The 25,147-nt window shown below is 61.7% G+C and overlaps 2 protein-coding genes across 5 annotated transcripts in view; one reads left to right on the forward strand and one right to left on the reverse strand.

The window, feature by feature from the left end:
- The window catches only part of CORO7 (coronin 7), a 66,850-nt gene that overhangs the window by 32,053 nt on the left and 9,650 nt on the right, over positions 1 to 25,147 (forward strand). For all 4 annotated transcript variants that reach the window (XM_058434128.1, XM_058434129.1, XM_058434127.1 and 1 more), the window contains exons 8-14: positions 413 to 499; positions 974 to 1,056; positions 23,827 to 23,881; positions 24,309 to 24,366; positions 24,450 to 24,595; positions 24,681 to 24,773; positions 24,958 to 25,095. In XM_058434128.1, the coding sequence (XP_058290111.1) occupies positions 413 to 499; positions 974 to 1,056; positions 23,827 to 23,881; positions 24,309 to 24,366; positions 24,450 to 24,595; positions 24,681 to 24,773; positions 24,958 to 25,095 (660 nt within the window). The remainder of the gene's footprint in view (positions 1 to 412; positions 500 to 973; positions 1,057 to 23,826; positions 23,882 to 24,308; positions 24,367 to 24,449; positions 24,596 to 24,680; positions 24,774 to 24,957; positions 25,096 to 25,147) is intronic.
- On the reverse strand, positions 5,510 to 17,216 carry VASN (vasorin). The gene is made up of 2 exons (XM_032144825.2): positions 17,067 to 17,216; positions 5,510 to 8,173 (listed from the first exon to the last, which is right to left on the reverse strand). The coding sequence occupies exon 2, from the start codon at positions 8,162 to 8,164 to the stop codon at positions 6,143 to 6,145; it is 2,022 nt and encodes a 673-aa protein (XP_032000716.1). The 5' UTR covers positions 8,165 to 8,173; positions 17,067 to 17,216; the 3' UTR covers positions 5,510 to 6,142.

A 25,147-nucleotide genomic window follows, 5' to 3' on the forward strand; every position in this document is an offset into this window, starting at 1 on the left:
AAGCGAGAGAAATGAGGCATTGAGAGAGTGTGGCGTCCCCAGTATCACACAGCTCTTGGGGGCAAGAAAGTGCCAGTGCCTTTAGCCCCTGGTGCCGCAGGGAAGGGGCCTGGAGCTGGGGAGCGAGGTAGCCCTCTCCTTGGGAGGAGGGACACTTGGGAGGAGTGGCCAGGTTGGCCTCTGGGTGCAGAGCTCCCCTCAGCTGGGGCAGAGGCGGGGCTGATCCCTGGGGTGCTTCGGAGACCACCCTTGGTCCCAGTGGGGACGTGGAGAAGGACTCAGCCCTTCCCACCCTCTGTGAGGCCTTCAGGCAGGTGGGCAGCAGAAGTTCCCTAGCTTAGGCCCATTCCAGGGGGGCCCCACTCACCAGCAGGAGCCCTGGGGGCTCAGGTCCACCTCTTGCCTCCTGCAGAGCACGCAGGCCCATGAGAACAGCAGGGATAGCCGGCTGGCATGGACGGGCACCTGGGAGCACCTTGTGTCTACTGGATTCAACCAGGTAGGGGGTTCCTCCTGGAGGAGCAGGGCATGGCCAGGTGGGGACGTGTCCAGCCCTTCGGGCAGGGACGAAGCCAATGGGAGGCGGGGGACCGAGGGCCAGTTCCAGGCCTGTCCATATACGGCCTGGCTATGCGGCCGGGTCTCAGAGCCTCAGGGGACTGATGGCTGCTGAAAACTGGCAGATTCCATTTGTAATAGCTCAGCCTGACCCCAGGAGCCATAGTGGCCCTACAGGGACCCGAGTCCACGGAGGGAACCGCCCCTCATCCTTTGTCACCTAAGAGTTCTTAAAGGGGCAGAACATGAAAACCCAAACTCTCTTTCCCTGGGGTGACTCCCACCCCCACTCCAAGCCCTGCTCTGGGGCAGGTGCCCCGTGTCAGGCTGTACCCTCAGGCGCTGGGTTCCTTGGGAGCCCCCGGGTGGGGCTGGGGACAGGCCACTCTGAGCCCCTCTCTCGCCCTCCCTGCAGATGCGTGAACACGAAGTGAAGCTGTGGGACACGCGGTTCTTCTCCAGCGCCCTAGCCTCCCTCACCTTGGACACCTCGCTTGGGTAGGAGCTGCGTCACATGGATGGGCTGGGGGGCCTGATGACCCAGGGCGCCGCAGGCGAGGGCACCTGATCCGGCCTGTCAGTGAGGCGGGCCGATCTCCGGGGTGTTCTGGGGTACCTGATCTGGGCTGCAAGGCCTTGCAACAGACACCTGGCCCTGTACCCCCAGAGCTTCCAGACGTCACGAGCAGCAGGTGCTCAGGTGCCCCTCTGGCCTCTGGTAGCAGAGTGGGCCCTTGGTCACCAGAGGTTTCGTGGCTGGGGGTTGACACAGGTATCCTTGGCATTCAGGGAGAGGGTGTGATCCGGAAGTGCAAGAATACGCTTCATTTTTCTGTGGATGTTCTGGCAGGGCTGAAGCCCAGGGAGGCTCCAGGCTATGATAGGAGGGTGGACGTGGGCATTGTTGGACAGCCTGGCAGATTGGAGGTGGAGGTGGAGGTGGAGGTGGAGGTGGGCCTTGGCTTATGCGGCCCACTGAGGTTTATGTGGCCTACTCCGCACCAGCCACGTGGCTGTCCTGTTCTATCCTGAGGTGTGTCCCCAGGTGGAGCTGGTGCCCAGGCAGCCTGGGGGGGCTCCAGGTGCACCTCATCCTTCCATCTGCCCCCAGAAGTGTGTGGAGAGGGCTTTTGGCAGTGCCTGGCAGGGTCCTGGCCAGGCACAGTCAGCTGTGTGCAGAGATGGCGTTGGCCCACTGCAGCTCAGGAGCCAGACACCAGGAGGCCCAGGGCAAGCATTTATGAGTGACTCATCTGTTCAGACCACCCACAACACAGCTGGGGAGACTGAGGCTGGGGGGGGTGTTCAGAGACGTAGCCAGGCAGGGCCGGGGTGGAGAGACAGGGACTCCATCCACCTTCTGAAGCTTCAACCGTGACTCATGAGGGCCTTGCTGGAATCTTCACAGGCAGGGGGATCCGAGAACGTCAGAGCCAGGAAAGGGGTGGTCCTTGGCAAGCTTATTCATTCTTCCATTGCATAACTGAGGAAACTAAGTCACAGGCAACAGTGACCTGTCCAGGCTCTGGGAGCAGCAAGGGTATGTGTCTGGGGGTAAGGAAGGCTGCGGGATCTTCCGGGGAGTCCCCAAAAGAGCTCCCACCTGAGTACCAGTGAGAGCTCCTGCCAAGGGCTTCCCCGGGCTGAGAGCCGCCCAGGGGAGAGGTAGGGGTCAGGGTGACAGTGACGCCCTTTCCTACCCTCTCACACCCAGGGAGGGGCTGAGAAGCTGGCAAGGCCCGTTTTACAGATGAGGGAGGCAAAAGTGAGCAAGATTCAGCACCTTCCCTGAAGCCATATGGAGGGTAAGAGGCAGGGTCAGGGCTGCCCTCAGCCTCCTGCCTGCTCTGGGCATTGGGGATTCAGGGAGGAGTCAGTGGGACTCGCCCCGCCTTGAGGAGTCAGAGCTCCCGGGCCTTCAGACTCCACGTATAGGATCTGGCCCCATGTCCCCCATCCCGGGCCCGGAGCTGCCTGTCATCTTGTCTTCTAGACCTTTCTAGGTCAGACAGCCCCTTCCCTGCAGGGCCCCCAGCAGAGGCATTGGTGTGAAGGGACCCGGCACCAGTCACTTCCACCCACCACTTCCTGCCTTCCAGGCTCCGCCCCCAGTGACAGGGTCCCCATCCCCTGCAAGCATCTCCTGCCCAGCCCCAGTGTGGCCTCTGTTAATGATGCCCAGACCTCACGGTGCCACTGGCCAAGGCTGACCCTGTAATTACCACAGTTAAGAATAGCCTCGAAGGACCAGTGAGGACTGGAATTTCTCAAATCACTCCCAGATGGATGGCCAGGCCAGGGTCCTCTCCCCTCTGCCCCCGAGCCCTAGCCCCTGCTCTGCCAGCCCCCATGAAGCTGGTGGATGCCAAGGATGTGTGCCAGCCCCCTGTTGTTCTGAGAGGTGGCAGGTCCCCTGCACCCCCAGGTGTCCTGGAAGCCGGAGCCCCCCACTAACTCCCTGGGGTGCCGGGGCCTCTGAGCGAATCTGGGCTGAGCATGGAAAGTCTGGAGTATCATCTGTGGGCACGGCTAATGGGGAGGTTGGCAACTGCATCCACTCCACCACCCTCGAGTTCTTCTGTTTTACAGATTTTTCCATCTTGGCTTGGGCAGAACAGTGTGTGCCCTTATGAGAGCTAGAGGAGGCCAGGGCTCGTGCACATACCCCGTCCCCTCCTCATCCTCACCCAGGGGACTCTGCTGTGATCCCACCTATGCCCTTCCCCTGACATTCATGGAGTATCTGAGGGGAAGCTGGCCACAGTGAGAGGAGCAGGGGCTGGGAGCCAGGCCAGCCTCGAACACCAAGGTCCTGTCTGTGCTCAGGCAGCGTCCACCGAGGGCTGCCCAGCACTTTGTGTGCCTGGCACCATGCTTGGCACAGGGTGGAGGTGGGGGGATAACGAGAGGGACCAGCAGCCTGCACCGAAGGAACAGCTCATGCTTTGGTCTTGGAGACGCAGAGTTGCACCTGTCTTGGGTGCCACGCTTCTGGGTGTGAATTGAGCGGGGATGAGTGTGTGAACGCCTGTGAGGGGGCTGGGTGAACTGTATCACCCCCTACCCCCATAGAAGTAGGGTCTATTGCTTCTGTAGCTCACAGTGGCCCTAAGCCCTCCCACGTGGCCGGCAGCCCCATCCGTGGCTGGGGAGCAGGTGCTGGGGTCTTGTCTCCACTTACTGTGAGCACGTTTTCTTCCCTCCCTGTGGCCGCTCCTTTTCAATAGACGAGGTCGCCGGGCATGAAACAAGAGCGTGTGTCGCCCACATGGCCCAGGGCCTGCTGCAGTCAGCACCTGGTGATGGGGGCTCGCACACACCCACATCTGCCCCTGGTCCCTGGCCTAGAGTCGGGGGGCTTGTCCCGGGTCGAGGCTGCATCTCAGCTTGGTCGCCCCCTGGCTGGTTCTCCCCTTCCCCGAAGCCCCGATCTGATGGCACACTCCAGAGAGTGTTCCCGGGAAGGCTTCCTTTCTTTGGGCCCTGCCACCCCCCCGCCACTGCCCCTTGCCACCGTCCCACTCGGCCAGGTTTGCTTTGCAGTGAAAACATTTCTTCAGCAGCCGCCGTGTTCAGCAGCAGCCTCAGGCCCACAAAGGCCCCTTTGACGATGCAGCCACGGGCGGGGGGAGGCAGGCCTGGCCGCAGCCACTCCCCTAATGGGACCCAGGCCTACAGGAAATCCACCTGGGCTGCCGCCGCTGCCTCAGGAAGAAGGGGCCCCACCCAGGCCCACTGCCACCACCCACTGCCCGCCATGACCCACGGCCCGCCTCCTCCCTCCTCGTGCCAGAGCCCTCAGCAGCCGCTAATTGAATCCAGAGCCTCGCGTGGCTGGGCCTGACTCGGCGCTGACATCAGCACCCGCGCCGCGGGGCCTGCTCCCTGGGTCTGGCTGGGCTGACTCTGTCCCACCAGGGGTGAGCCTGAGTGCTGGGGCCCAGGGCCATGACCTGTGGGACAGTGGCATGGGGTCTGCTGGAGGCTCACTCCAGCATGTTCTGGGTGCCCCTGCAGCGGCAGCCCAGTGGGTCCCCTCCCCTCCATCCCACTGAGAGTAACAGGAAAAGGTGCTGTGTGTCCATCACTGTCCCCAAGCTCCCTGCACCCAGTCCAGGCCACAGCTGCACTCAGCATCCCTGCCCCCACCTCAGCATGCAGGCTTCCTGGAAAATGCTCCCACTTCTAGGGTTTCCGGAAAGCCTGGGCACATCCCTAATGCAGGGGCCGAGGGGGCATCCCAAGGCCACCAATCCTGGCACCATCTGCAAGCCAGCCTGGGCCCTTGGTTCCTGTCCCCCAGCTTGTCCTGCTTACTGGGGCTTGGCCCCTTTCTCCCCACCCATGGGGTCCCTGCCTTTGATGATTCACATGTCCCCTCCCACCAAAGCCCTCGCTGTAGCCAGGGGCAGGAGGCAGGGAGCAGGATTTCTTGCTGTGCCCATGCTGGGCAGTGGAGTGGCATGGGGCTGGGGCCACGCAAACCGCTTGGCTCTGCCGGGATGCTGTAGGGAAGGTCCTGGAGGCCACCTGGTCCTGGCACCATCCATGAAGCCTGGAATGAGAGCCCAGGGCCCTGCCCTAGAGGAAAGCAGGCAGTGAACTGCCCATCAGACCAACCCACGAGGGCCTCACCTGCCTGGCCCCACATCTGTCACAAGCCTCTCCCAGCCGCACACGGGCCAGAGCTCCTGCTGGCAGAAGACAGGGCCTGGGGAAGGTGAGGCTCCCTGACCCGTCCTTGTCCGAGGCCAGAGGCAGCCCTGCTCCCACCTGGGCCCAGCCTCACCTCATTCAAGCCTAGGGTGGATGGCACCCAGGTCAGGACACCTGGGAGGGCTGCCCAAGCCCGGGGGCTGCTGACTGAGGGCCCCGGCTCCCCATAGCGAGGGCCACTCCTTCTTCATCTCCCTCCACCCAGCCCTTCTACCCTGGGGCTGAGCCCAAGAAACACACTTCATCTTTTATTTTTTCTTACAAAAAGCCTTCATATCATCGTTTGTCTTACAAAAACCAAAGTCCTTGTCTCTTGAGTTTGAAAAACATCTTCCCAGAATAAATGGGAAAGGATCTCTTATAAATATATATATATTTTTAAAAAGCAAAACATGTTCCTAAAGCATCTTCCTTTCCAGTTTCTTTTGTTCCTTCACTTCCTGGGGCCAAGGCTAGAGCTAGAGTCACACAGCCGCCCACCCACTCTCCCTCTGCTCTTTCTGGGAGCTTCCTTCACTGGCCCCCAGGGTCTGCCTGGAGTGGGAGAGCCCAGCAGCGCCCAGGCATGTGTTACCAGCACATGGCAGGGCCCGCCGTGCCCAGGGACTGCACGTTGCAGAGGGCAGGGCGGACACCGTCCTCACAGGCACTCCGTTCTGGGGACGTTAGGGCTCGTCAGCTGGGCCACAGCATCTCACAGATGAGGAGACCGAGGTCCAGAGGGGACAGGGCCCAGCTGTGGTCACACAGCCCTATCTGCACACGTCCCCGAGGTTGGGACTGAGAACTTACGTGGTGTGGCAGCAGGAGAGGGCTGGCCATCTCACTGGCTCACAGCCCGGCCCCGGCTGCCCTGTCTCTCTCTGGCTTAGATGTAGGGCTTTGCGTGGAGGGGTGACTGGAGGCCAGGCCCTGGGAAGCCCATGAGTGGCACTTCACACTCAGACCCGCTGGGCAGGGCCTCTCCACCGCCCTCTGTTGCCTTTGGGCCTGGCTCCAAGGGGGTCTTCACTCCCTCCAGTTCCAGGGGCCCAGCCCCTGGCCCCACTTGCCCTTTGTCCTGAGCCGCTGCTGCCATGGCCCGCCCCCGCCGCACACAGTAGGCTGCCCCCACCGCAGCCAGCGCGGCCAGGAGCACCGCAGCCAGGGCGGGCGCAATGAGGAGCGGCAGGTTGCCCTCTCGGGCCTGGGTGACTGGGGCGTGGTTAGAGTGGACGGCTGGGGGTGTATGGGCCTCCCCGCAGGCCTCCTCACCCTCCGGCACCCGCCCGGGCCCCAAAGGCATGACACAGATGGAGTAAGTGGCGTTGGGCCGCAGCTGGGTGACCGTGTACTCAGTGAGCGAAGCGGGCAGCCGCAGCGTCACCAGCCGTTTATCAGGGCCCGATAGGTTGCGGTAGGTGAGGCGGAGGCTCCTGAGCTGCACGGAGCTCCCCTGGAGGTAGCGCTGCAGCCCCACGCGCAGGGAGGTGGGGCTCACCGGCTCGATGCCCAGGGTCAGGGGCCGTGGTGGCCTCAGCGTGACTGGTGTAGGGCTGGGCCGTGTCCCCTGCCCCATCTGGCTCTCACAGTACAGGCCCGTGAAGCCCTCGGGGCACAGGCACGCCAGGTGGTGCCGTGCCCCCAGGCGGCATGTGCCCCCATTGAGGCAGGTGGACGGTGGGCAGTCCTGGGGCTGGGGGACAGGCCCTACAGTCGGTGGGGCAGTGGAGGGCGGGCTGGGGGCCTCAGTGGCCGGCTCTGTGGGGCTAAGCCAGGTAGGAGCCAAGCTAGAAGACAAGGGTGTGGGCTCCCGCACCACGGGCCTCGTGGTGGGCACTGTGGCTGTGGTGGTGGTGGCTGGGCAGCCAAAGTCGGCGTAGTCAAGCTCCAGGAGCAGCCGGCCCGCATTCTTGGGCGGGAAGTGGCAGCGTGTCTCCTCAGGGCTGGCCAGTGTGACATGGCTCTCGCGCACCCAGGGGCCAAACCAGCCCAGGGGGCACACGCAGTTGAAGGGGTTGCGGGCAGCTGCCAGCAGCCGCAGGCGGGGGAAGAGGCCCGAGAGGTCGCCAGGCAGGGCCTGCAGGCTTAGGTTGCTCACGTCCAGCTCCTGCAGGGCAGCCAGGCCGGCCAGGTCCTCGGGCCGCAGCTGGGCAATGCGGGTGTTGCCGGCCAGCCGCAGGCGCGTCAGGCCCCGGAGGCCTCGGATCACAGGTGGCACTCGCTCCAGCTGGTTGTCAGACACATCCAGGTCGTGGAGGTTGCGCAAGCGGCTGAAGAGCCCCTCGTCCAGCTGCTGCAGCCCCAGACCGGCCAGCCGCAGCGCCTCCACGTTGGCAGTGTCCAGGATGCCGGGCTCCAGGGCCAGGAGGCTGTTGTGGCTGAGGTCCAGCAGCAGCAGGCGGGGCAGGCGCAGCGGGGGCAGTGCCCGCAGCTCGTTGTCCTGCAGCTTGAGCTCCAGGAGGCGGTCGAGCGTGTCGAAGGCACCAGGCTGGATGTGGCGGATGCGGTTCTTGCCCAGGTAGAGGCGCTCGAGGCGCCGCAGGCCACGGAAGGTCTCATTGGTGATTTCATGCAGCCTGTTGGCTGTCAGGTCCAGGTTGCTGAGGTTGGCGAGTGGCTGGAAGACCCTGCTGGGCAGGCTGGCGATCTGGTTCTGTGACAGGTCCAGGAGCTGCAGACCCGGCAGGCTGGCAAAGCTGCCTGCGTCGAGCGTGGTGATGCCATTCTCAAAGACATACAGCCCCACCGTGTCAGGTGGCACATCTCGGGGCACCGTGGTCCCCTGGCGGGCAGTGCAGAAGACTGTCTGTGGCTGGCTGCACTGACAGCCGGATGGGCAGCCCTGCACCCCAGGCCCCAGGGCCAGGAGCAGGAGCAGCGGCAGCAGCAGAGGGACCCTGGAGCACATCTTCTGTCCCTGGGAGCAGAGAGGAGGCAGAGACAAAAGACTGTGAGTCAGGGGCCTAGAAGGCAGCCACGCCGGGAATAGCCAGAGGGAATTCACTGCTCCTGCCCCCAAATGCAAGAGAACCCAATGGTTATAAGTCAGGTCACCAGTGCCCCGACCCAGGTTCTGTCCCAGCCCCGTCACTCCCTCACTGGGTGATCTTGTCATTATATCTATTGCACACAGAGGTCATCATGGGGCGTGACATCCACTGAATGTGCAGTGATCATGCACTGCTTCCTCCTGAACCCCAGGCCCTCCTGCCTCTGCCTAGGTAGGTTCCCCCATCCCCTGCCTCGGAGATGGACAGGGAAGGAGAGAATGGTGGGACTTGGAGCGGCTGCTCCTCCCTACAGGGTCTGGAAGAGGGGGCAGGCAGGCAGCTGGGTGGGTGTGTAAGCAGAGAAGCTGGCTACCTTGGCCGCCGGCTCCTGCTGCCACGCTCCGTGTCCCACCCTCCTTGGAGGAGGGAATGCAGCGGGAAGACTTCACATGGAAACTATGGGATCCATGTTTTTCCACTTGGGCAGTCAGACCTATTTAGCCTGGGGGCTGGGGGCTGCGGGCCACCAGGAAGTGGCTGGCGGGAAGGTTCCTGGAGGAGGGGCAGAGGCCACAGGCATTGGCAGGTGTCCCCTGTGAGGGAGGGAGGCGGGGAGCTGAGGCTGGTGACAGAGCTGGAGCTGGGGGGCCACAAGGCTCAGGTGGGGACACTGGCTACATGGCAGCCCCAGGGGCAGTGCCAGGCCTGGGAAAACTGCAGAGTCATTAATCTACTTTTTTTTTTTTTGAGACGGAGTCTTGCTCTGTCACCCAAGCTGGAGTGCAGTAGCGAGATCTCGGCTCACTGCAACCTCTGCCTCCCAGGTTCAAGCAATTCTCCTGCCTCAGCCTCCCATGTAGCTGGGACTACAGGTGCCAGCCACTGTGCATGGCTAATTTTTGTAATTTTTTTTTTAGTAGAGACAGGGTTTCACCATGTTGGTCAGGCTGGTCTCGAACTCCCGACCTCAGGTGATCTGCCCGCCTCAGCCTCCAAAAGTGCTGGGATTACAGGCCTGAGCCACTGCGCCCAGCTTCATCTACTGTTTCTTGGGGTCTGCCCTGAGCTGGGCACCAAGAAAGATGAGCAGCAGCCATCCCCTTGGCAGTGATGGTGCAAGTCCTTCCCACGTGCCAGTGAAGTGGGAAGGACGAAAGAACACTAAGTGTTTACCGTCACCTCAGGTAGCCCCCCAGCAGCCACGTCAGGGCAGACAGAAGAAAGCAGGGCTCATGGAGGTGTAAGGACTTGCTGCCATTGCAGTGCCAGCAAGTCCGAGCCAGAGCCCAGGTGTGCATGCTCTCCAGATGCCCTGGGGGCAGGGGCTCCCACCAGCCACTCCAGGCTCCAGATCTTAGCTGCACTGCCCGAGTCAGGCAGGTCTGTGGCTGGCCCCCATCACCTAGACTCCTGGGGAGACCACTGGGGCCGTCCGCAGGAGCAGCCCTCCCCACTTTGGCGCCCCTAGAAGTCCCTGAGCCTCAAACGGGGTACCAGCCCGTCCCCAGGAAGCATCCTGCCCAGTGGCACCTGCAGCTCACACAAGAGTCCTTTGTGCTGGAGCCCGGGCTTCCCCTTCCCCCACACAGGCCGTGCAGGTAATCCAGGGAACACGACCCCAAACCCAGCCTGCACTCCGCCCCAGGCTGGGGGGACCCGTCCATGGGGCTCCCTCTCCCCCAGGTACGTGGGTTCCTGGAATGTGAGGAGGAGGAACAGGTGGTCCCAAGACAGATTAGACAAGTCACTGGTGAGGTGGCCACTGGGGTCTGCGGGTAGCTCGAGGTGAAGGAAGGAGCCCTCGTCCCCGGGTTTGTGCCCACGCAGGCCCTGCCCACCTGTAGTATCGCACTGCCAGAGTCGTCTCCCCTAGGAGCTACCGACCCTGAGCCCCTAGCCAGTTAGCGACAACAAGCACCCTTCAGAGGCCAGCAGGCTAAGCCTCCCCGACCTAGCAGTGTCCCCCTTGCTGTCGCGTGCCCCCTCACCTCCCTAAGGTGAGACCCAGCCTGCCTTTGCCATAGGTGTCTCCAGGCCCACTTAGCTCAGCTCTGCTGAGTGAACAGCCCAGGAGGGCCTGGCACTGAGCACTGGAAGAAGTTAGCACCCCAAACCTCAGGCACGTGTCCCTGGCCTGGCCAGCCCACCCCAGGGGGGCTCGTGTCTGATGACCTAAGGCCCTGGGGCCACACCCCCAGCCTTCTCCTCGCCCATGGGACCCGCTCCACCCTCACTGACTCAGAGGACGGCGGGTGCGGCCTGGCCTCCAGATGTGGGCTGTGAGTGACCCCCACCCACCCCATGTCCATGTGGGGGGTGAGGCCACCTCTGCCTGAATTAGCCCTCCCAGCAGGGCCAGGCCAGGGTCAGGAAGGGTGCAGCCAGGTTCCAGGGTGGGAGGGGATCTTCCACGTGGCCAGCCTGGCCACCACTGTGGCCTCAGCTCCCCTTGGGCCTCGTTTAAGGTCACAGTTAAGAGCTCTTACTCCAGGCAGGCGGCCCTGTGCTCAGAGGTGTCCAAGCTGTGAGGCTGCAGACAGTGACTTTGCTCTCACACCTCGGTTTCTTCATCTGAGTATCTAGGACACTTCAGGGCTGCAGTGGGGGATGCACGTGGAGTCCTCAGCCCTGCGAGGCCAGGTGTGCAGGCCAGCTCTTAGGGGCACGTGCTGGGGGGTGCTCTTCGCCCTGCACTGGGGAGGGGGACCAGCCATAGCTCTGGGCTCCATGATCTGTTGGGTCTTTAATCAGCAAGGTTGTGAAGGGGGAGGGGACGCTGTGGGTCCATCTGGCCACAGGGTGGCTTTCCAGCTGACAGGTAGTGAGCTGTGGAATGTGTGTCCCTGTCAGCAGGACAGGGGTCTAGGTCAGGACTGTGGGCTGGGGTCCTGGGCTGACCACCCAGCAGGCGGCAGCCAGCCTGCTTCCCAACCCCGTAAAATGTGCGGTGAGCTCTTTAGCCTGAGCCCCAATTCTACCCCCACAGCAAAGGGAGGAGGGAGGAGGCAGCGCTGGAGCTTTGGAAAACCCCAGAGTTTGTAAGCTACAGGCTGGCAGCTCTGAGGGCGCCGCCAGGGGCTCCTGGCACTGAGAACCCATCAGCCAGCCCCGAGAGGAACCCAGCGAGGGAAGGCTGACCGAAAGGAACCCAGCGAGGGAAGGCTGACTGTGGAGGGGACGGTGGCAGGGGACAGAGGCCAGAGTTCCTTTGTCAACTGTGGGCCTCAGTTTCTCACCTCTGGAGTTGGTGCAAGCAGCCCTGCCCCCTCACCCTCTGGAGTTGTAGTTTTCTGTTGTTCTGTTTCTTTTCAAACGGGGAAGTTCTTTTAACTAGTTCTGGGAGCTGTCCCGCCCGCCTGGGGTCTGGGCGTGTGCTTGGTGTGTGCGTGGGGCTGGGGGCTGTCTACAGGTCACACTGTGATTGCCGCCACCCACCCACCCTCCCACCCGGTGATCCCAGGACCTGGGCCTTGATATTTGATCCACTAGTCAGGCAAGGAGGTGAGACCTTTTCCTCTGCCCGGTGCAGGAGGTGTTCCAGAGGCAGCCCTGGGATTCGGGGATGTTGGGGGGTGGGAAGATGACAGCAAGCGTCTGGGGTCTCCCTCCTCCACCCAAGTTCCTCAGCCTTGCTGAGTGCTGCTGCCGGCCTTGCTCCCTCCCTGGCACAGTAGCTGGCATAGGGCGACAGGGTCCACAGCCCGGCCACGGCCCCCACCTCAGCCCCCATCGTGCAATGGGGGCTGCTCGTGGCGCCTGTGTCTGGGGTGACTTGGTTTGTGCTCGGGGCACGTGCTAAGTGGTCAGTAAACATTCACCGCAGAGGGCGTTACTCATAAACGCAGAACCCTGCCTGCCCCCCGGGCATGGGTACTACTAAGGGAGAGGGCTTCAGGCCAGCTTTTCACAGATCGGACATCCCCACACCAAGGCTGCCCTTCACCCTGGGGGCTGGGGAGCGGGGGTGGCGTATCTCTGGTTCTCGAAGGGGGCATGTGGTGGGTGAGCCGTCCTTTGGCGGCCCCTTCAGCACAGGACTTCAGGGAGGGGCCCTATGAGTAAGGAGGACAAGGCACTCGTCATCTCAACTCCCAGGGGGACGCCCACCCACCCCCTGGGGTATACCACACACGCCCAGGGTCAGGCGGGGACGGGCGAGGGGATAGCATGGCTGGGGTGGGACCCAGGCATCTGGTGACCACATCAGCCCCTGGCGAGCACATCTCACTGATCCTGGGGCAGGCGGTGTGCCTGCTGAGTAAGGGACAGGCTTGGACAGACAGATAGACAGTCTGAAGCCAGTACGCCCCTCCTGTGCCAGATGCTTCAGAGTGGGTGCAGGACAGGCGCTGCAGATCTGACCCTGAGACTCCGGGCCCCTGCTCCTCATGCTGGCCCGCCAAGGCTCTGTGTGGCCGGCCAGGCCTGGCAGCAGCCCAGCCCCGGGAGTCTGCCAACCCCTCCAGGCAGGCGGGACTGTGCCGGCGGCCAGGACGGCTGGCTCCAGTTTCGCTGACGTGTCCGAGGAGGCTCAGGGCCCGGCTGGGTCCGCCCTGTCTCCCCTTCCTTGGGACACAGCAGTCCCAAGGGCAGGGCAGACAGGTCAGGGGTCGTGGGCCCTCACAGAAGGGGCAGAGAGGGCTGGGCCTCGAGTTCCTCAGGGACTGCAGCACGTAGGCCCTCCCTATAGGCGCAGGGACCCCTGGCTGGTGATTGAGCAGGGGTCCCCATGGGTGTCAGCCTCTTTCTTACTCCATCCATCACCCCAAGCTGGCGCTCTTCATTCCACAGATAATGCCACAGCCAGGAGCTCAGTCAGGCACTCACACGCTTTGTGACCTCACTCAAGCACGCTCCCCTCTGTGGGCTTCCATCTCCCACCTGTGATGCCAGGGCTTTGCCCCCCGGGCTACACATCAGAATCACCCAGGAAGCTTTCAAAAAAAACCTCCATGCTGGGGCCTCACCCCCAGGCCAATTAAACAAGAAATTCTTCCGGGCGCAGTGGCTCTTGCCTGTAATCCCAGCACTTTGGGAGGCCAAGGCGGGAGGATCACGAGGTCAGGCGATCGAGACCATCCTGGCTAACATGGTGAAACCCCATCTCTACTAAAAATACAAGAAAATTAGCCGGGTGTGGTGGCAGGCGCCTGTAGTCCCAGCTACTTGGGAGGCTGAGACAGGAGAATGGTGTGAACCTGGGAGGCGGAGCTTGCAGTGAGCCAAGATTGCGCCACTGCACTCCAGCCTGGGGGACAGAGCACGACTCCGTCTCAAAAAAAAAAAAAGAATTTCTAGGAGTGAGACCCAGGCAGAGCTGTATTTTGGAGAAGCTCCTTGAGCGAGTCCTTCGCACAGCCAGGGTTCAGAACACCATGATAGAGGGTTGCAAAGGGGACAGTCAGGATGTCAGCTTGTCTTCCTGTGCAGGGAGGAGGCTCTGGATCCTGCAGCAGGTGTGGACCACCTGGCAGGGCTGGGAGAGGGGCAGGCACAGGGCCTTCCCTCCTCCCTCCACCCAGGAGGCTGGCCCGGCCCCAGGTGGGTGCCTTCAGTAGCACCGTGAGTGACTTGGCAGCTGCCAGACCTGTTAGCCCAGGGCAGGGAGACCAGTGACTAAGGCCAGGCCCCAGCTCAAGTGAGCACCTGGGGCGGTGGGACGTGCCATCTCAGTCATAAGAGGTGCAACCTGTCAGGGAGGACACCTGTGGCCCTGGGAGCTGTGCAGTGGCTGCAGCCCAACTAGAAATGGACCAGTCCAGATGCCACTTTCGGCACGCGGCAGGTGTGATGCCACCAGGGCTGGGCCCTCACACGGGGCCTCCTCACTGCCCTGTCCCCACCCAGGGGCAAGCACCCATCTAGTAAGGCCCTAACCTGCAATTAACCCTGAACTTGCCAGAAGAACACCTTAGTCACCAAGGAAGGCTGCTAGCCCTAAGCTTCCTGCGCCTGGGGGTCTGAGAAGGAAGTGGCCCTGGAAGGGGTCTTGCCCTTCTCAAGCTCCCCATGCCGAACCCCCCATAATCACCCAGGGTTCTTGGCCAACCCGTGGCAGAAATGGCGCCCCTGGGGTCTGTGAGCTGATCAATGGGCAGGCGGGATGGATTCAGGGAGGCAGAACAGGACCTGGCCACTGAACCACAACCCTGCCCCCGCACTGCTCTCAATGCCCAGCCAGGCTCGGGGCCCAGGGCCAGCAGGGGCCCCAGCGGCCGCCCCAGCCCCTTCCCGGTGCAGGCTGGCTCCCTCCTCCCTCCTTAATTAAATCTCTCAGGCAGCCCCTGAGGAATGTCAGAGCCTTATTGCATTCCCCACAAGGAGTCTGGTGGGGGCCGTCCCCAACCCTGGAGAATAACTGGCCCCTCGCCTGCCCCCACCCCCCCAAAAACCGAGGTGGCCCGAGGGAGCCTCCTCCAGCCTCCTCACACCCAGGGAGGCTGGAATGAGGAAAAGCGGGGGAGGCCGGTGGCCCAGCGCGGAGGGAAAGCGATCCGGCTGACTCTGGAATGTGGAAACCGATAAAAGGAAGGAGGCTGAGGCCCTGCCCCTCCTGGTGCAAGCAGGCTCCCCCAAACACCCCCACCCACCCCCAAATACACAGCCCTGCTCCAGTCACGCGCACACAGACACGCCCACGCCAGACACACGCCCACTGGGCAGTGCTCCTGCAGACACACACACACACACACACACACAGACACACACACACACACACACGTGCACCCTCCTCCTTCTCCAAGAACTCAACGCAAATTCCACAGCAGTGAGGGGAGCTGGTTTTCTTGGCAGCACAGAGCCTTGGGCTCCCCAGCCCAGGGAGGGGACTCTAAGGGCAGCTGATGGGGGGTCCAGGAGAGGTCACTAACAGAGTTAGGTGGCCTTGCTGCCCTCCCGTGAGCTCAGGGCTGGCCAGTGGTCAGGGATGGCTCTGTGGGCAACCTCCGCTCTACACACCTCTGCTCACTGGCAGGACTGGCTGTGTGGCCTGCTGAGGTGGGAGCTCCCTCCTGGGCGCAGCAGGGCCCTGCTTTGTTGTTCCCAGAGGCTGCCCAGTGTAGTGTTGGGACCCACTTATAAGCCCAGGCAAGGACTTAATTCTCTTTACCTGGGACTTGTCCCAGCTCCCCCGGGGCTTTCGGTGGGGGTGACAGTACTGGGAGCTAGGAGCCATGGACCCATCTCTTACCCGAGGCATCTCCCTTGCCATCTCCCTGGCCCTTGGGCTGCCTGCCAGAGGGGCCTTCCTCGGGTAAGCACAGGTCTGGGCAGTGTCTGAGAGGCTCCTTATGCTGAATCCCGTTCTCCCATTCCCAGAATATGGAGAGAGAGGTGCCATCTGGACAGATGCCCTGGGACCCCAGCCCCCAGCCCCATCCCGATCTGACCCTCCAGACCCACAGGTATCAGGATAGCTGTTCCAACATGCAGGAGACGGGGGGCGGGATGGGGACAGGCAGTGCCCAGCCCCCAGGCTGGCATGCGTGTGCGCATCCTCCCTCCCCAGGCCAAGGGGAGGCTAGATAATGGTCTGGAGGGGATCCAGCTGGGCTGCTCATCACCAGAGCCTCTTCCTGCCTCTGACACTCTGTTTACAGAAGCTCCAGGCCAACTCCCCTGGGAGAAGAGAGTAAACTCAGGGGACTGCTCCCCATCCCCCACCCGCCTGCCCCAGCTCTGTTGGGTTTTTGTCAATAGCTGGGCCCATCCTGGACTTTGCTGCCCACTGGACTGGCCCTAATGGACCCTGCTTGAAAGGTCCCAGCCCGGCCACCCCTCTATGCCCTCAACACCCAACCCAAAGTACAGTCTAGTGTGAAGGGACCTTGGAGATTTTATCCAGTCCCCAGCCCTGGAGGCTCTTAGCCCGAGGAAGGGGGCTCTAGGTCCTGCTGCCTCTCTCCAGAGCCTCACCTGTCCTTGGTGCAGAAGGCAGGCATGGGGACCTAGACCCCCAGGACCTCTTCCACCCTGCACACTCCACCCCTGGGCCACACAGCAGGAGAGGCGGTCAGTGACCCTGGTGTGGCAATCGTTAACGAATGAGGGAGAGGCAGAATGGTTGGCACCAAACGGCTGGCCTGCCAGTGACCACAGGGGACCTCAGCAGTCCTCAGGCCCCAGCACTGCCAGCCCAGGGACACAAAGGACTAGGCTGGCTCCAGGCCACTGGGTTTGCAGCCCAAGCAAAGCCCCTTCCCTGGCAGAAGCAGAGACCCGGCACCCTGATCACCCGGAGCTCTAAGGGCCCTGGCCAGTACAGGTCCATCCCCCCCCTGGAGGGATGGGCATCGGACGCCCACCAGCCACTCCCCGCCCCTCCCTAGGGGTGCATATCTGTAGCCCCCAGCTGTGCTTTGAGTGACAAGGGTCCAGAGGACCCCAGGCAGCCCTTCTGCACAGCAGCACCTACTGCCGGACCCCAGGAGGGAAAAGTAACCCAAGCCTGCGGCTTGGCTATCCCCCTCAAAGGGGTTTGATTCATAAAACTGGTCATGCCGGAGGCCCAGCCGTGGGAGGAGAAAGCATGGGACAGGGTGTTTATTTTGTCTACTTGCAGCCTCGCGGGCTCACGGCACACTCAGGCGCGCACCCTGGCCGGCCGCGGGGCTGTCGGCGCCCCAGGACGGCGGGGGAGGGAGCGCACAGGGCCTGCCCGCCCGGCGGCCCAGGTGACCGTGCGGGACTGGGGCCGCGGTCCCGCCCGAGAGTGCGTGTGTGCGCGCGGCGGCGGTCCTCGCGCGTCAACCGCGCGTGTGCACAGCCTGGCCGTGGCGCCCCCTTCCTCGCCCGCAGCCCCCCAGCCCCGCAGAAACTCACCGGGAGGCGGCGGCGGCGCAGGGAGCCAGGCGAGGCAGGCTGCGGCCTCAGTCTTTCCGGGCCGGTCGGGCCCGAGGGGGTCCTGGGTCCCGAGGCAACCGCGTTCGAGTCCGCGTTCACCCGCCCCGGGCTCGGGCTCCGGAGTCGGCTCGCTGGAGGCAGGTCGCGCCTTAAGAGCCCCGGGGGGCGGGCCCGCCGCGGCAGGGGGCGGGGCCTCTCCCCATTGGCCGGGGCGGAGCTGCGTGGAGACACGCCCCTTCCCCACCGAGGGGCTCGTGGGCTGGATTGCCCTGGCCCTCACCCTGCGGCCTCCCGACCTGGGCGGGGAGACCTTGCCCGTCGTGGTTTTGCCAGATGACACTGGGCAGGTTTCTGCTTTTTGTGTAAAAACCGAGAGACTATTTAGGAATCCTAAGCGTCACAGCCCAGATGTCTATGAGGCACCAGGCAGGTGACAAATGCCAGAAGTCCACCCCAGGGCCTCTGTGGCCCTGTAGAGGTGGGATGGCGGGAGTGGGGCTGGTAAGGGCTGAGTCCTCATGACCAGCCTGGGCCAGCTAGAGCTTTGGATTTTTTAAGAGAAACTGGAAATCCAGATTTTTAGGTGAAATCTCTCAATGTGTTATTGTTGGTAGCTAATCCCAATTTCAAAAAACTCCTGGCAGCCCACACAAAGCCCTTTCAAGAGCCTCCTAAGTACAAACTCCAATGCCAAATCTGAGCTCAGGGTCCTCTTAGCCACGACAGCCTTCAGAGTTGTGAGCAGCCCTGGACTCCCTTCCCCACCATATTATGAGATGAAGAGGCTGTGTCAGGGAGGGCAGTGGTGGTCTGCTTATGGCCCCACAATTACTGGCAGCTTCAAGCCTGAGATATGGAGGCATAGGGGTGGTCACCGTCGGTGGGTGGGGCCTGGGCTGCAGTTGACAGTGGCCCTTGATGGGGCGGGTGCCAGGGGCTGGACTAGTCCAGAAAAATCCCCTGCCTTGGAGGATTCCAGGAAAACACTCTGCCCTCCTCCCCCTCCGCGTTTGTGGTCAGTCATGCCTCAGAGCCTTTGGGGGCCCAGCTCAGCTCCTGACTTCTGGAGAGCCTTGGGACACCCACACCCCCTCCTGCCCGGCCTGTAGCCAAGGCCCTTGGCTGGCCTAGCTCTAGTCTTTGGGGGGCCTGAAGGCTTATCCCTGGGAGGCTGGGCCACACCAGCTGGAGGGTTTCCTACTCTCTGGAGGACTCAGTTATCTCCAGAAGGCGGGATAGCCTCTGTGTCTAGCCATCAAGGGCTAAGCAGGGTCTGGCTGGGACAGTCACCTTCTGGACCTCCCATCCACAGGGCCCTCTCCCCACAGGGCCCCTTTCCAGGGCTGATGGGGCTCCACACCCCATACGTTTCTCAGTCTACATGGATTAGGGCATGGCTTGCGGACCTCTGTTCCTGGGTTGGGGCTGGCCTTTGGGTGCATTTAGTGCAGGCTTTATGGGAGTTTTTACAACTTTGAAGGCACTGCTAACATTGAAAAATCAGGTGGTTTCATATTAAAATGGGGCTTCCCAGCTTGCCTTGAACAGGAACTCTCAGCTGGGGCTGAGTGGCAGTTTCTCCCTCTGCCAAAATGTGGGCTCATGAGTCACCCCAGTCCCCACCGCTCCCTCTGCCAAAATGTGGGCTCATGGGTCACCTCAGTCCCCACCGCTCCCTGCTGCCTCCTGCCAAGCTGTCCACTCACTTGAGTTTCCTGCCTGGCCGCAGAACCATCTGAACTTCCAATCAGTGCTGTGCAGCCTCTTGTCGGACTGTCCCTGCCTCTTCCCTTGGCCCTGTGTCCTCTGAAGCCCTCAGAAGCATCCACAGAGGCCCAGGGTCAGGGGTGAAGAGGTCTCCAAGAGCATCCAGCCTGGCTTTCCTCAAGGAACAGGACCTCCTGATGGTCTTGAAGCTTCTCACCTCTGTGGCCAGTTCTTGTAGACGGAGAGACCTCATCTGCCTGGTGTTCAGCCCCTGCCCCAATCCTGTACCCTGGCCTTACACAGGTCCCCACTTACCCAAAGGCTCAAGGGAAGCTTTTAGGAGACCCCTCTCAGTTTATCCAACATTGCCTTGTATGGTTTCAAGGTGCCACCTGCCTTTAGAACCTGGTTACCAGCAGTCTGCACACAGCGGGGGATCTAGGGGCTGTGGGGGTGGAGGGGAGTCAAAGGATCCTAACTAACTCTCCAGCCTGGGTGATAGGGACAGATCCAAGGGACCCACCCTGTTTTGCACTGGTGCAATGGCAGAATGTCTGGGTTGGTGGGAAGGGGCCTGAGTGGGAGGGATGGGCTGGAGGGGAGGACAGAGGAGGAGACTTGCAGCCGCTCCTTGTAGCAAGCACACCCTTGGTGCTTCCCCTCTGTGCTAATCATATGAGTCCTGGGAGAGCTGGCGGGGCTTATCCGGAGGCTGAAGCTGCTCGTGCCTCCCAGTTGGTACTGAGGTTGTCTTCTAGCTCCTGGGACCTGGCTGAGGGGCGGGGGCAAATCTGGGCTTTAGACCTTCTATAATTTTATGCCTGGGACAGACCCCTGGACCTGGGTCAGGGTCAGAGCCCTTTCCAGTGGCAGGCCCAGATTCCAGCAGGAGAGGTGCCAGCAATACCTCTTAGCACCTTTGGCCCCTCTGCCTGGCTGGGGCTCATGTACCATGTTCTGGACCCAGACCCAGCTTGACTCTCTGTACACGGCCTGGGGTCAGGCCCATGCCAACACTTGGCCAACCTTTGGGGCTGGGTGCCGTGACCCCATTTCTTGGCCCGTGCCACAGCAGACAGGATGCCCCTGCCTGGCAGAGTTGTCCAGATGGCTCTGCCTGAGGCAAGGAAGACTGGCCTGACCTGTCAGAGGAGCCAGCCCTGCCCTCCCTGACTTCCTGCCCCCTCGGCCCCAGCACCTGAGTCAGTGGCTGGCTGGCTGGGACGATGGAACGGGGGTGAGGGAGGCTGAGCACCAGGCCTCCTCAGGCAGTTGGCTCAGCGCACAGGTGAGCCTCTGATGCCATGAGGTGGCCCCAGGCCTGTTTCCCACCTCTCATAAGGGCAGGAGAGGGGCCACAGGAGACCTGCCCATCCTACTTGCCCTCAGCTTCTGTTGTGGGACCTGTTTCCACTCCTCCCAGCCTGTGCCCCCAGCAGCCAGTGTGATCCTTGCTCAGTGCCAATCTCATCCTATCCTCTTTCTATTTTTATAGTTTTGAGATAGGGTCTTGCTGTGTTGCCCAGGCTGAGCAGGGTGATGATGGAGTCTCACTCTGTTACCGAGGCTGGAGTCCAGCGGTGCGATCTCGGCCCACTGCAACCTCTGCCTCCCGGGTTCAAGTGATTCTCCTGCGTCAGCCTCCTGAGTAGCTGGGATTACAGGTGTGCACCACCATGCTCAGCTCATTTTTGCATTTTTAGTAGAGACGAGTTTTCACCATGTTGGCCAGGCTGGCCTCAAACTCCTGACCTAAAGTGATCTGCCCGCCTCGGCCTCCCAAAGTGCTGAGATTACAGATGTGAGCCACCACGCCCGGCCGGTGATGCGATCTTGACTCACTGCAGCCTCAAACTCCTGGGCTCAAGTGACCCTCCTGCCTCAGCCTCCCGAGTAGCTGGACCACAGGTGTGCACTACCACACCAGGCTAATTTTTAATTTTATTTTTTGAGATGGAGTCTCACTCTGTCACCCAGGCTGGAATGCATTGGTGCCATCTCGGCTCACTGCAAACTCCACCTCCCGGGTTCAAGCCGTTCTCCTCCCTCAGCCTCCCAATTAGCTGGGATTATAGATGCACACCACCACACTTGTCCAATTTTTGTATTTTTAGTAGAGACAGGGTTTCACCATGTTGGCCTGGCTGGTCTCAAACTCCTGACCTCCAGTGATCCACCCGCCTCGGCCTCCCAAAGTGCTGGGATTACAGGCATGAGCCACCATAGCTGGCTAATTTTTTAATTTTTAATTTTTTGAAGAGCCACGGTCTCATGATGTTGCCCAGGCTGGTCACAGTGTTGACCTACTAGGCTCAAGTGATTCTCCCACCTCAGCCTCCCAAAGTCCTGGCTGGGATCACAGACGTGAGTCACTGTGCCTGGCCTAGCCTCTTTTGCTTGAAGTGCACCGTCACCTTTTCATTGCTCGTCCACTGGAGGCAGAACTCGCCCTCCACACATGCACCAGGCCCCTTCCCATCTAGCCTCCACCTGCCCATCCTGAGCCTCAGCCCTCACCCACACTGTCCAGGCTGTCAGGCACATTGTCCATCTTGTTCCTCAAACAGGCCATGAACCCACCTGCACAGGACCTTTGCACAGGTTGTGTTCTCTCTGAAACTCTCTTCCTGTGAGGTGTTTGATTTCTGCATGACCTTGGGATTGCAGGGAACACCCCTTCCCCCACTGCTGAGGCCCTATCCCCCTGCTGTGTCACTGTGTGTCCTCGGTGAACCTTCCCTTCACGTGTTTGTCTATGGGATTGTGTCTGTCTGCCTCTTGTGCTAGGCTGTGAGCACCTTGAGGACAGAGGCAGGGTCTGTTGCACTCATCTCTGGGCATACCTACATGCAGGTCGAGCCCAGGACCAGGCACAGACCAGCTCATCAAAGGAGTGAATGATTGTACACGAATGAATGAGTGAAAGCCCTGTCAAAGCTGCTGAAGGGACTTGCTTCTGGCCCCTGTGGAGCCAGTGTCAGTGTGGAGGGCACTCCAGGTCACGCACCACCTTGGTCCCCTACCCTCCGCCTCCGCCTCCACCACTACAAGCAGTGGTCAGGGCGGGTTGCAAAGGGCATTGCTGAGCCCGGCTCACCCTGCTGGGCCCTCAGTAATTAGGAGCCTGTGTTACTCACAGGTGACCAGCCCAAGACACTCCAGGAAGTCATGGAGACACCCAGGGCCCCACCCAGCTTCCCAGCCACTCTGTGGCTCCTGGAAGTGGGGGGAGGGGAGGTGGGCAGGACTGCTTAGTGGTGGGCTGGCAGGAGGGGATGAGTGGACAGTGGAGGGTGGCCGGGCCCTTTGTCGCCACGGTGAGGGATAGAGGCAGCTGCCACAGCTGGGTGACCTCTCACCCTGGCAACACAGTGGGGACGGGGTCCTGTTTGAGGGTGTCAGTGTCTGGGTTGGGGGGTCCAGGCCTGCAGGTCCCAGAAACAAGAAACCAAGACCAAGTGCAGTGGCTCATGCCTATAATCCTAAGGGAGGCTAAGGTGGGAGGATCACTTGAGGCCAGGAGTTTGAGACCAGTCTCGGAAACATAGTGAGACCTTGTTTCTACAAAAATAGAAGTATGCCCGGCGCGGTGGCTCACGCTTGTAATCCCAGCATTTTGGGAGGCCGAGGAGGGCGGATCACGAGGTCAGGAGATCGAGACCACAGTGAAACCCTGTCTCTACTAAAAATACAAAAAATTAGCCGGGCGTGGTGGCGGGCGCCTGCAGTCCCAGCTACTCGGAGAGGCTGAGGCAGGAGAATGGCGTGAACCTGGGAGGCGGAGCTTGCAGTGAGCTGAGATTGCACCACTGCACTCCAGCCTGGGCGACAGAGCGAGACTCCGTCTCAAAAAAAAAAAAAAAAAAAAAATAGAATTAAAAATAGCCAGGCATGGTGGTGCACACCTGTAGTCCCAGCCACTCTGGAGGCTGAGTGGGAGGATTGCTTGAGCCCAGGAGATTGAGGCTGCAGTGAGCAATGATTGTGCCACTGCACTCCAGCCTGGGTAACAGAGGGAGACCTTGCCTCTAAAAAAAAATAAAAAATAAAAAAAGCAAACATCAGGAGCAAGAAACACAGCAGGAAGGCATCTGTCAGAGTCCTTCCAGGTCCCCATTCCCCTCAAAATGCCCTGGAGTGGGAAGGCAGCTCTCACAGAGCTGAGGGGCTGTGCAGGGGTCTCTGAGGGGCCCCAGGAGGGAGGCATTAAGCCCTGGCCAGTGACAGGCAGTTGGCCAGGGCTGAGCTGGACACAGAGTGGCAGGGGCTCTGGGGGCTTCCGGCCTGCCCACTGTATTCCCAGCTGCCACCCCATCCTGCTCCTGCCTCGAGACCAGAGAAGGCCTGGGAGCATCGTGCCGTCAGGCTGGGCCAGGGCAGCAGGCCTGGGGTGGGCAGGGAAGCCCAGCGGCCGGAGGAGCCCCTTCTCCCGGGCATCTGGCTCAGATTTGGACACAGGAACTTTAACTCAGCGTGAAGGGGTCTCTGAGCTTCCAAGATATCATTGAGGCCCAGGAAACATGGGGTAACTGAGTAGAGGGCCCCAAACCTTAGTGCAGATTCAGAACGGCAGGGCTTCCTGCACTGCTCCCAGATGCTGCCCGTCCACAGGCAGTGCCAAGTGGGGATGGGAGGCTCCTCGCCTCTGGCCTCACCTCTCCACCTTCCCTGGCAATGCTGGCCTGATGTCTAGGCTGTCGGAGGTGGGAGGGGGACAGAATGCACGTGGTGTCTTCTTGGAGGAAGAGCTGGGGCTGAGATCGGGCCCGAGTTCCCCTGTGCCCACTCCAGTCCTGGAGTGACGCAGGTGTGCAGGTGGAGGGCCTGGGGAGGAGCAGCTGGGGTGTGGGCGTGTGTTGGGCATGTGGGAAGCTCAGGAAGAGGAGGGGGTTCCTGGGGACCAGGCTGAACATGGCTGGATGGCCAAGCGGCTCCCAGTCACTGTGGTGCCTGTCCTGGGCTCCTACATGGGGTTACGAGTCTGGCAGCCCTCCCACTGCCCCGACCCGCCATCTTGCCCTCTCTTCCCCAGGTGTCTCATGCCTCTGCTGGACCCTGACTCTGGGCTCCTGGTCCTGGCAGGAAAGGTGAGTGAGAAGCTGGGGCTCCCACCCACATCCACACCCTGGAGTCTAGCCCCTGCCCTTCCCCAAGAGAGAGGAGGAAGTAGAACAGGGACTCGGTGTCTTCCCCTGTGCAGCCGAGGTGACTGTAGCTCTCCTAGAACACTGGCCTTCCTGAGAACAAGGCCGAGAATAGAGCGGTGTCAGCACACAGTCAGCACTCCATAAATACTGACTTACACCCTCGGTGCTCACCCCATGTGCAACGAGGCTGAGCAAGTGAGGTAGAGTCGGCCTAGGGCTCAGCTCAGCGCCCTAGGGGGAGCCCCACCTCCAGCCACTGTGCTTCTGTGGCTCAGGTCCTCGAGAACCTGTGGGGGAGCTGGTGCCAGCCCTGGGCCCTCCCCAGGGGTGCAGTCAGCAAATGGGGCTCAGTTCAGACTCGTTTCAGGGTGAGAGGCAGCTGTACTGTTACGAGGTGGTCCCGCAGCAGCCGGCGCTGAGCCCAGGTAAGCCTCACTTCCTCGCCCCCTCTCCCCTACCCTCCACTCCCCGGCCCATCCTGCCTGTTCCCCTGTGGTGTCCTCAACAGTGACCCAGTGTGTCCTGGAGAGCGTGCTGCGGGGGGCCGCCCTTGTGCCCCGGCAGGCGCTGGCTGTCATGAGCTGCGAGGTACTGCGCGTCCTGCAGCTGAGCGACACAGCCATTGTGCCCATCGGCTACCACGTGCCCCGCAAGGTGAGGGGGACCTGGGTGAGGGGCTGCGGGGGCTGGGGAGTCGGGGGGCCTGGGCCTCACTGGCTGCCTGCTTGTCTGCGGCCAGGCTGTGGAGTTCCACAAGGACCTGTTCCCGGACACTGCCGGCTGTGTGCCTGCCACCGACCCCCACAGCTGGTGGGCTGGGGACAACCAGCAGGTAGGACCAGGGCTGATTCACCTCTCCCAGCCTCTCCGAGCCCCTGGTAGCCCCCTGTGTGGCTGTGTGCCAACTCAGTCTGTCCTGCTAGGTGCCCCCTATCCCTACCCAGTTGACCTCCCGTGGGGGCCCTCCTGACTGGGCAGCCCATGCCCCCATCTCCTCACTGCCGGCCTCCATGTAGGTGCAGAAGGTCAGCCTCAACCCCGCCTGCCGGCCCCACCCCAGCTTCACTTCCTGTCTGGTGCCCCCTACGGAGCCCCTCCCTGACACAGCCCAGCCTGCAGTGATGGAGACGCCCATGGGTGATGCAGACGCAAGTGTAAGTACCAGAGCCACCCCCATGCTCCCTCAGCAACACTGCAGTGGCTGCC

This window comes from Hylobates moloch, unplaced genomic scaffold, assembly GCF_009828535.3.
Source record: "Hylobates moloch isolate HMO894 unplaced genomic scaffold, HMol_V3 SCAFFOLD_23, whole genome shotgun sequence".
NCBI lineage: Eukaryota > Metazoa > Chordata > Mammalia > Primates > Hylobatidae > Hylobates > Hylobates moloch.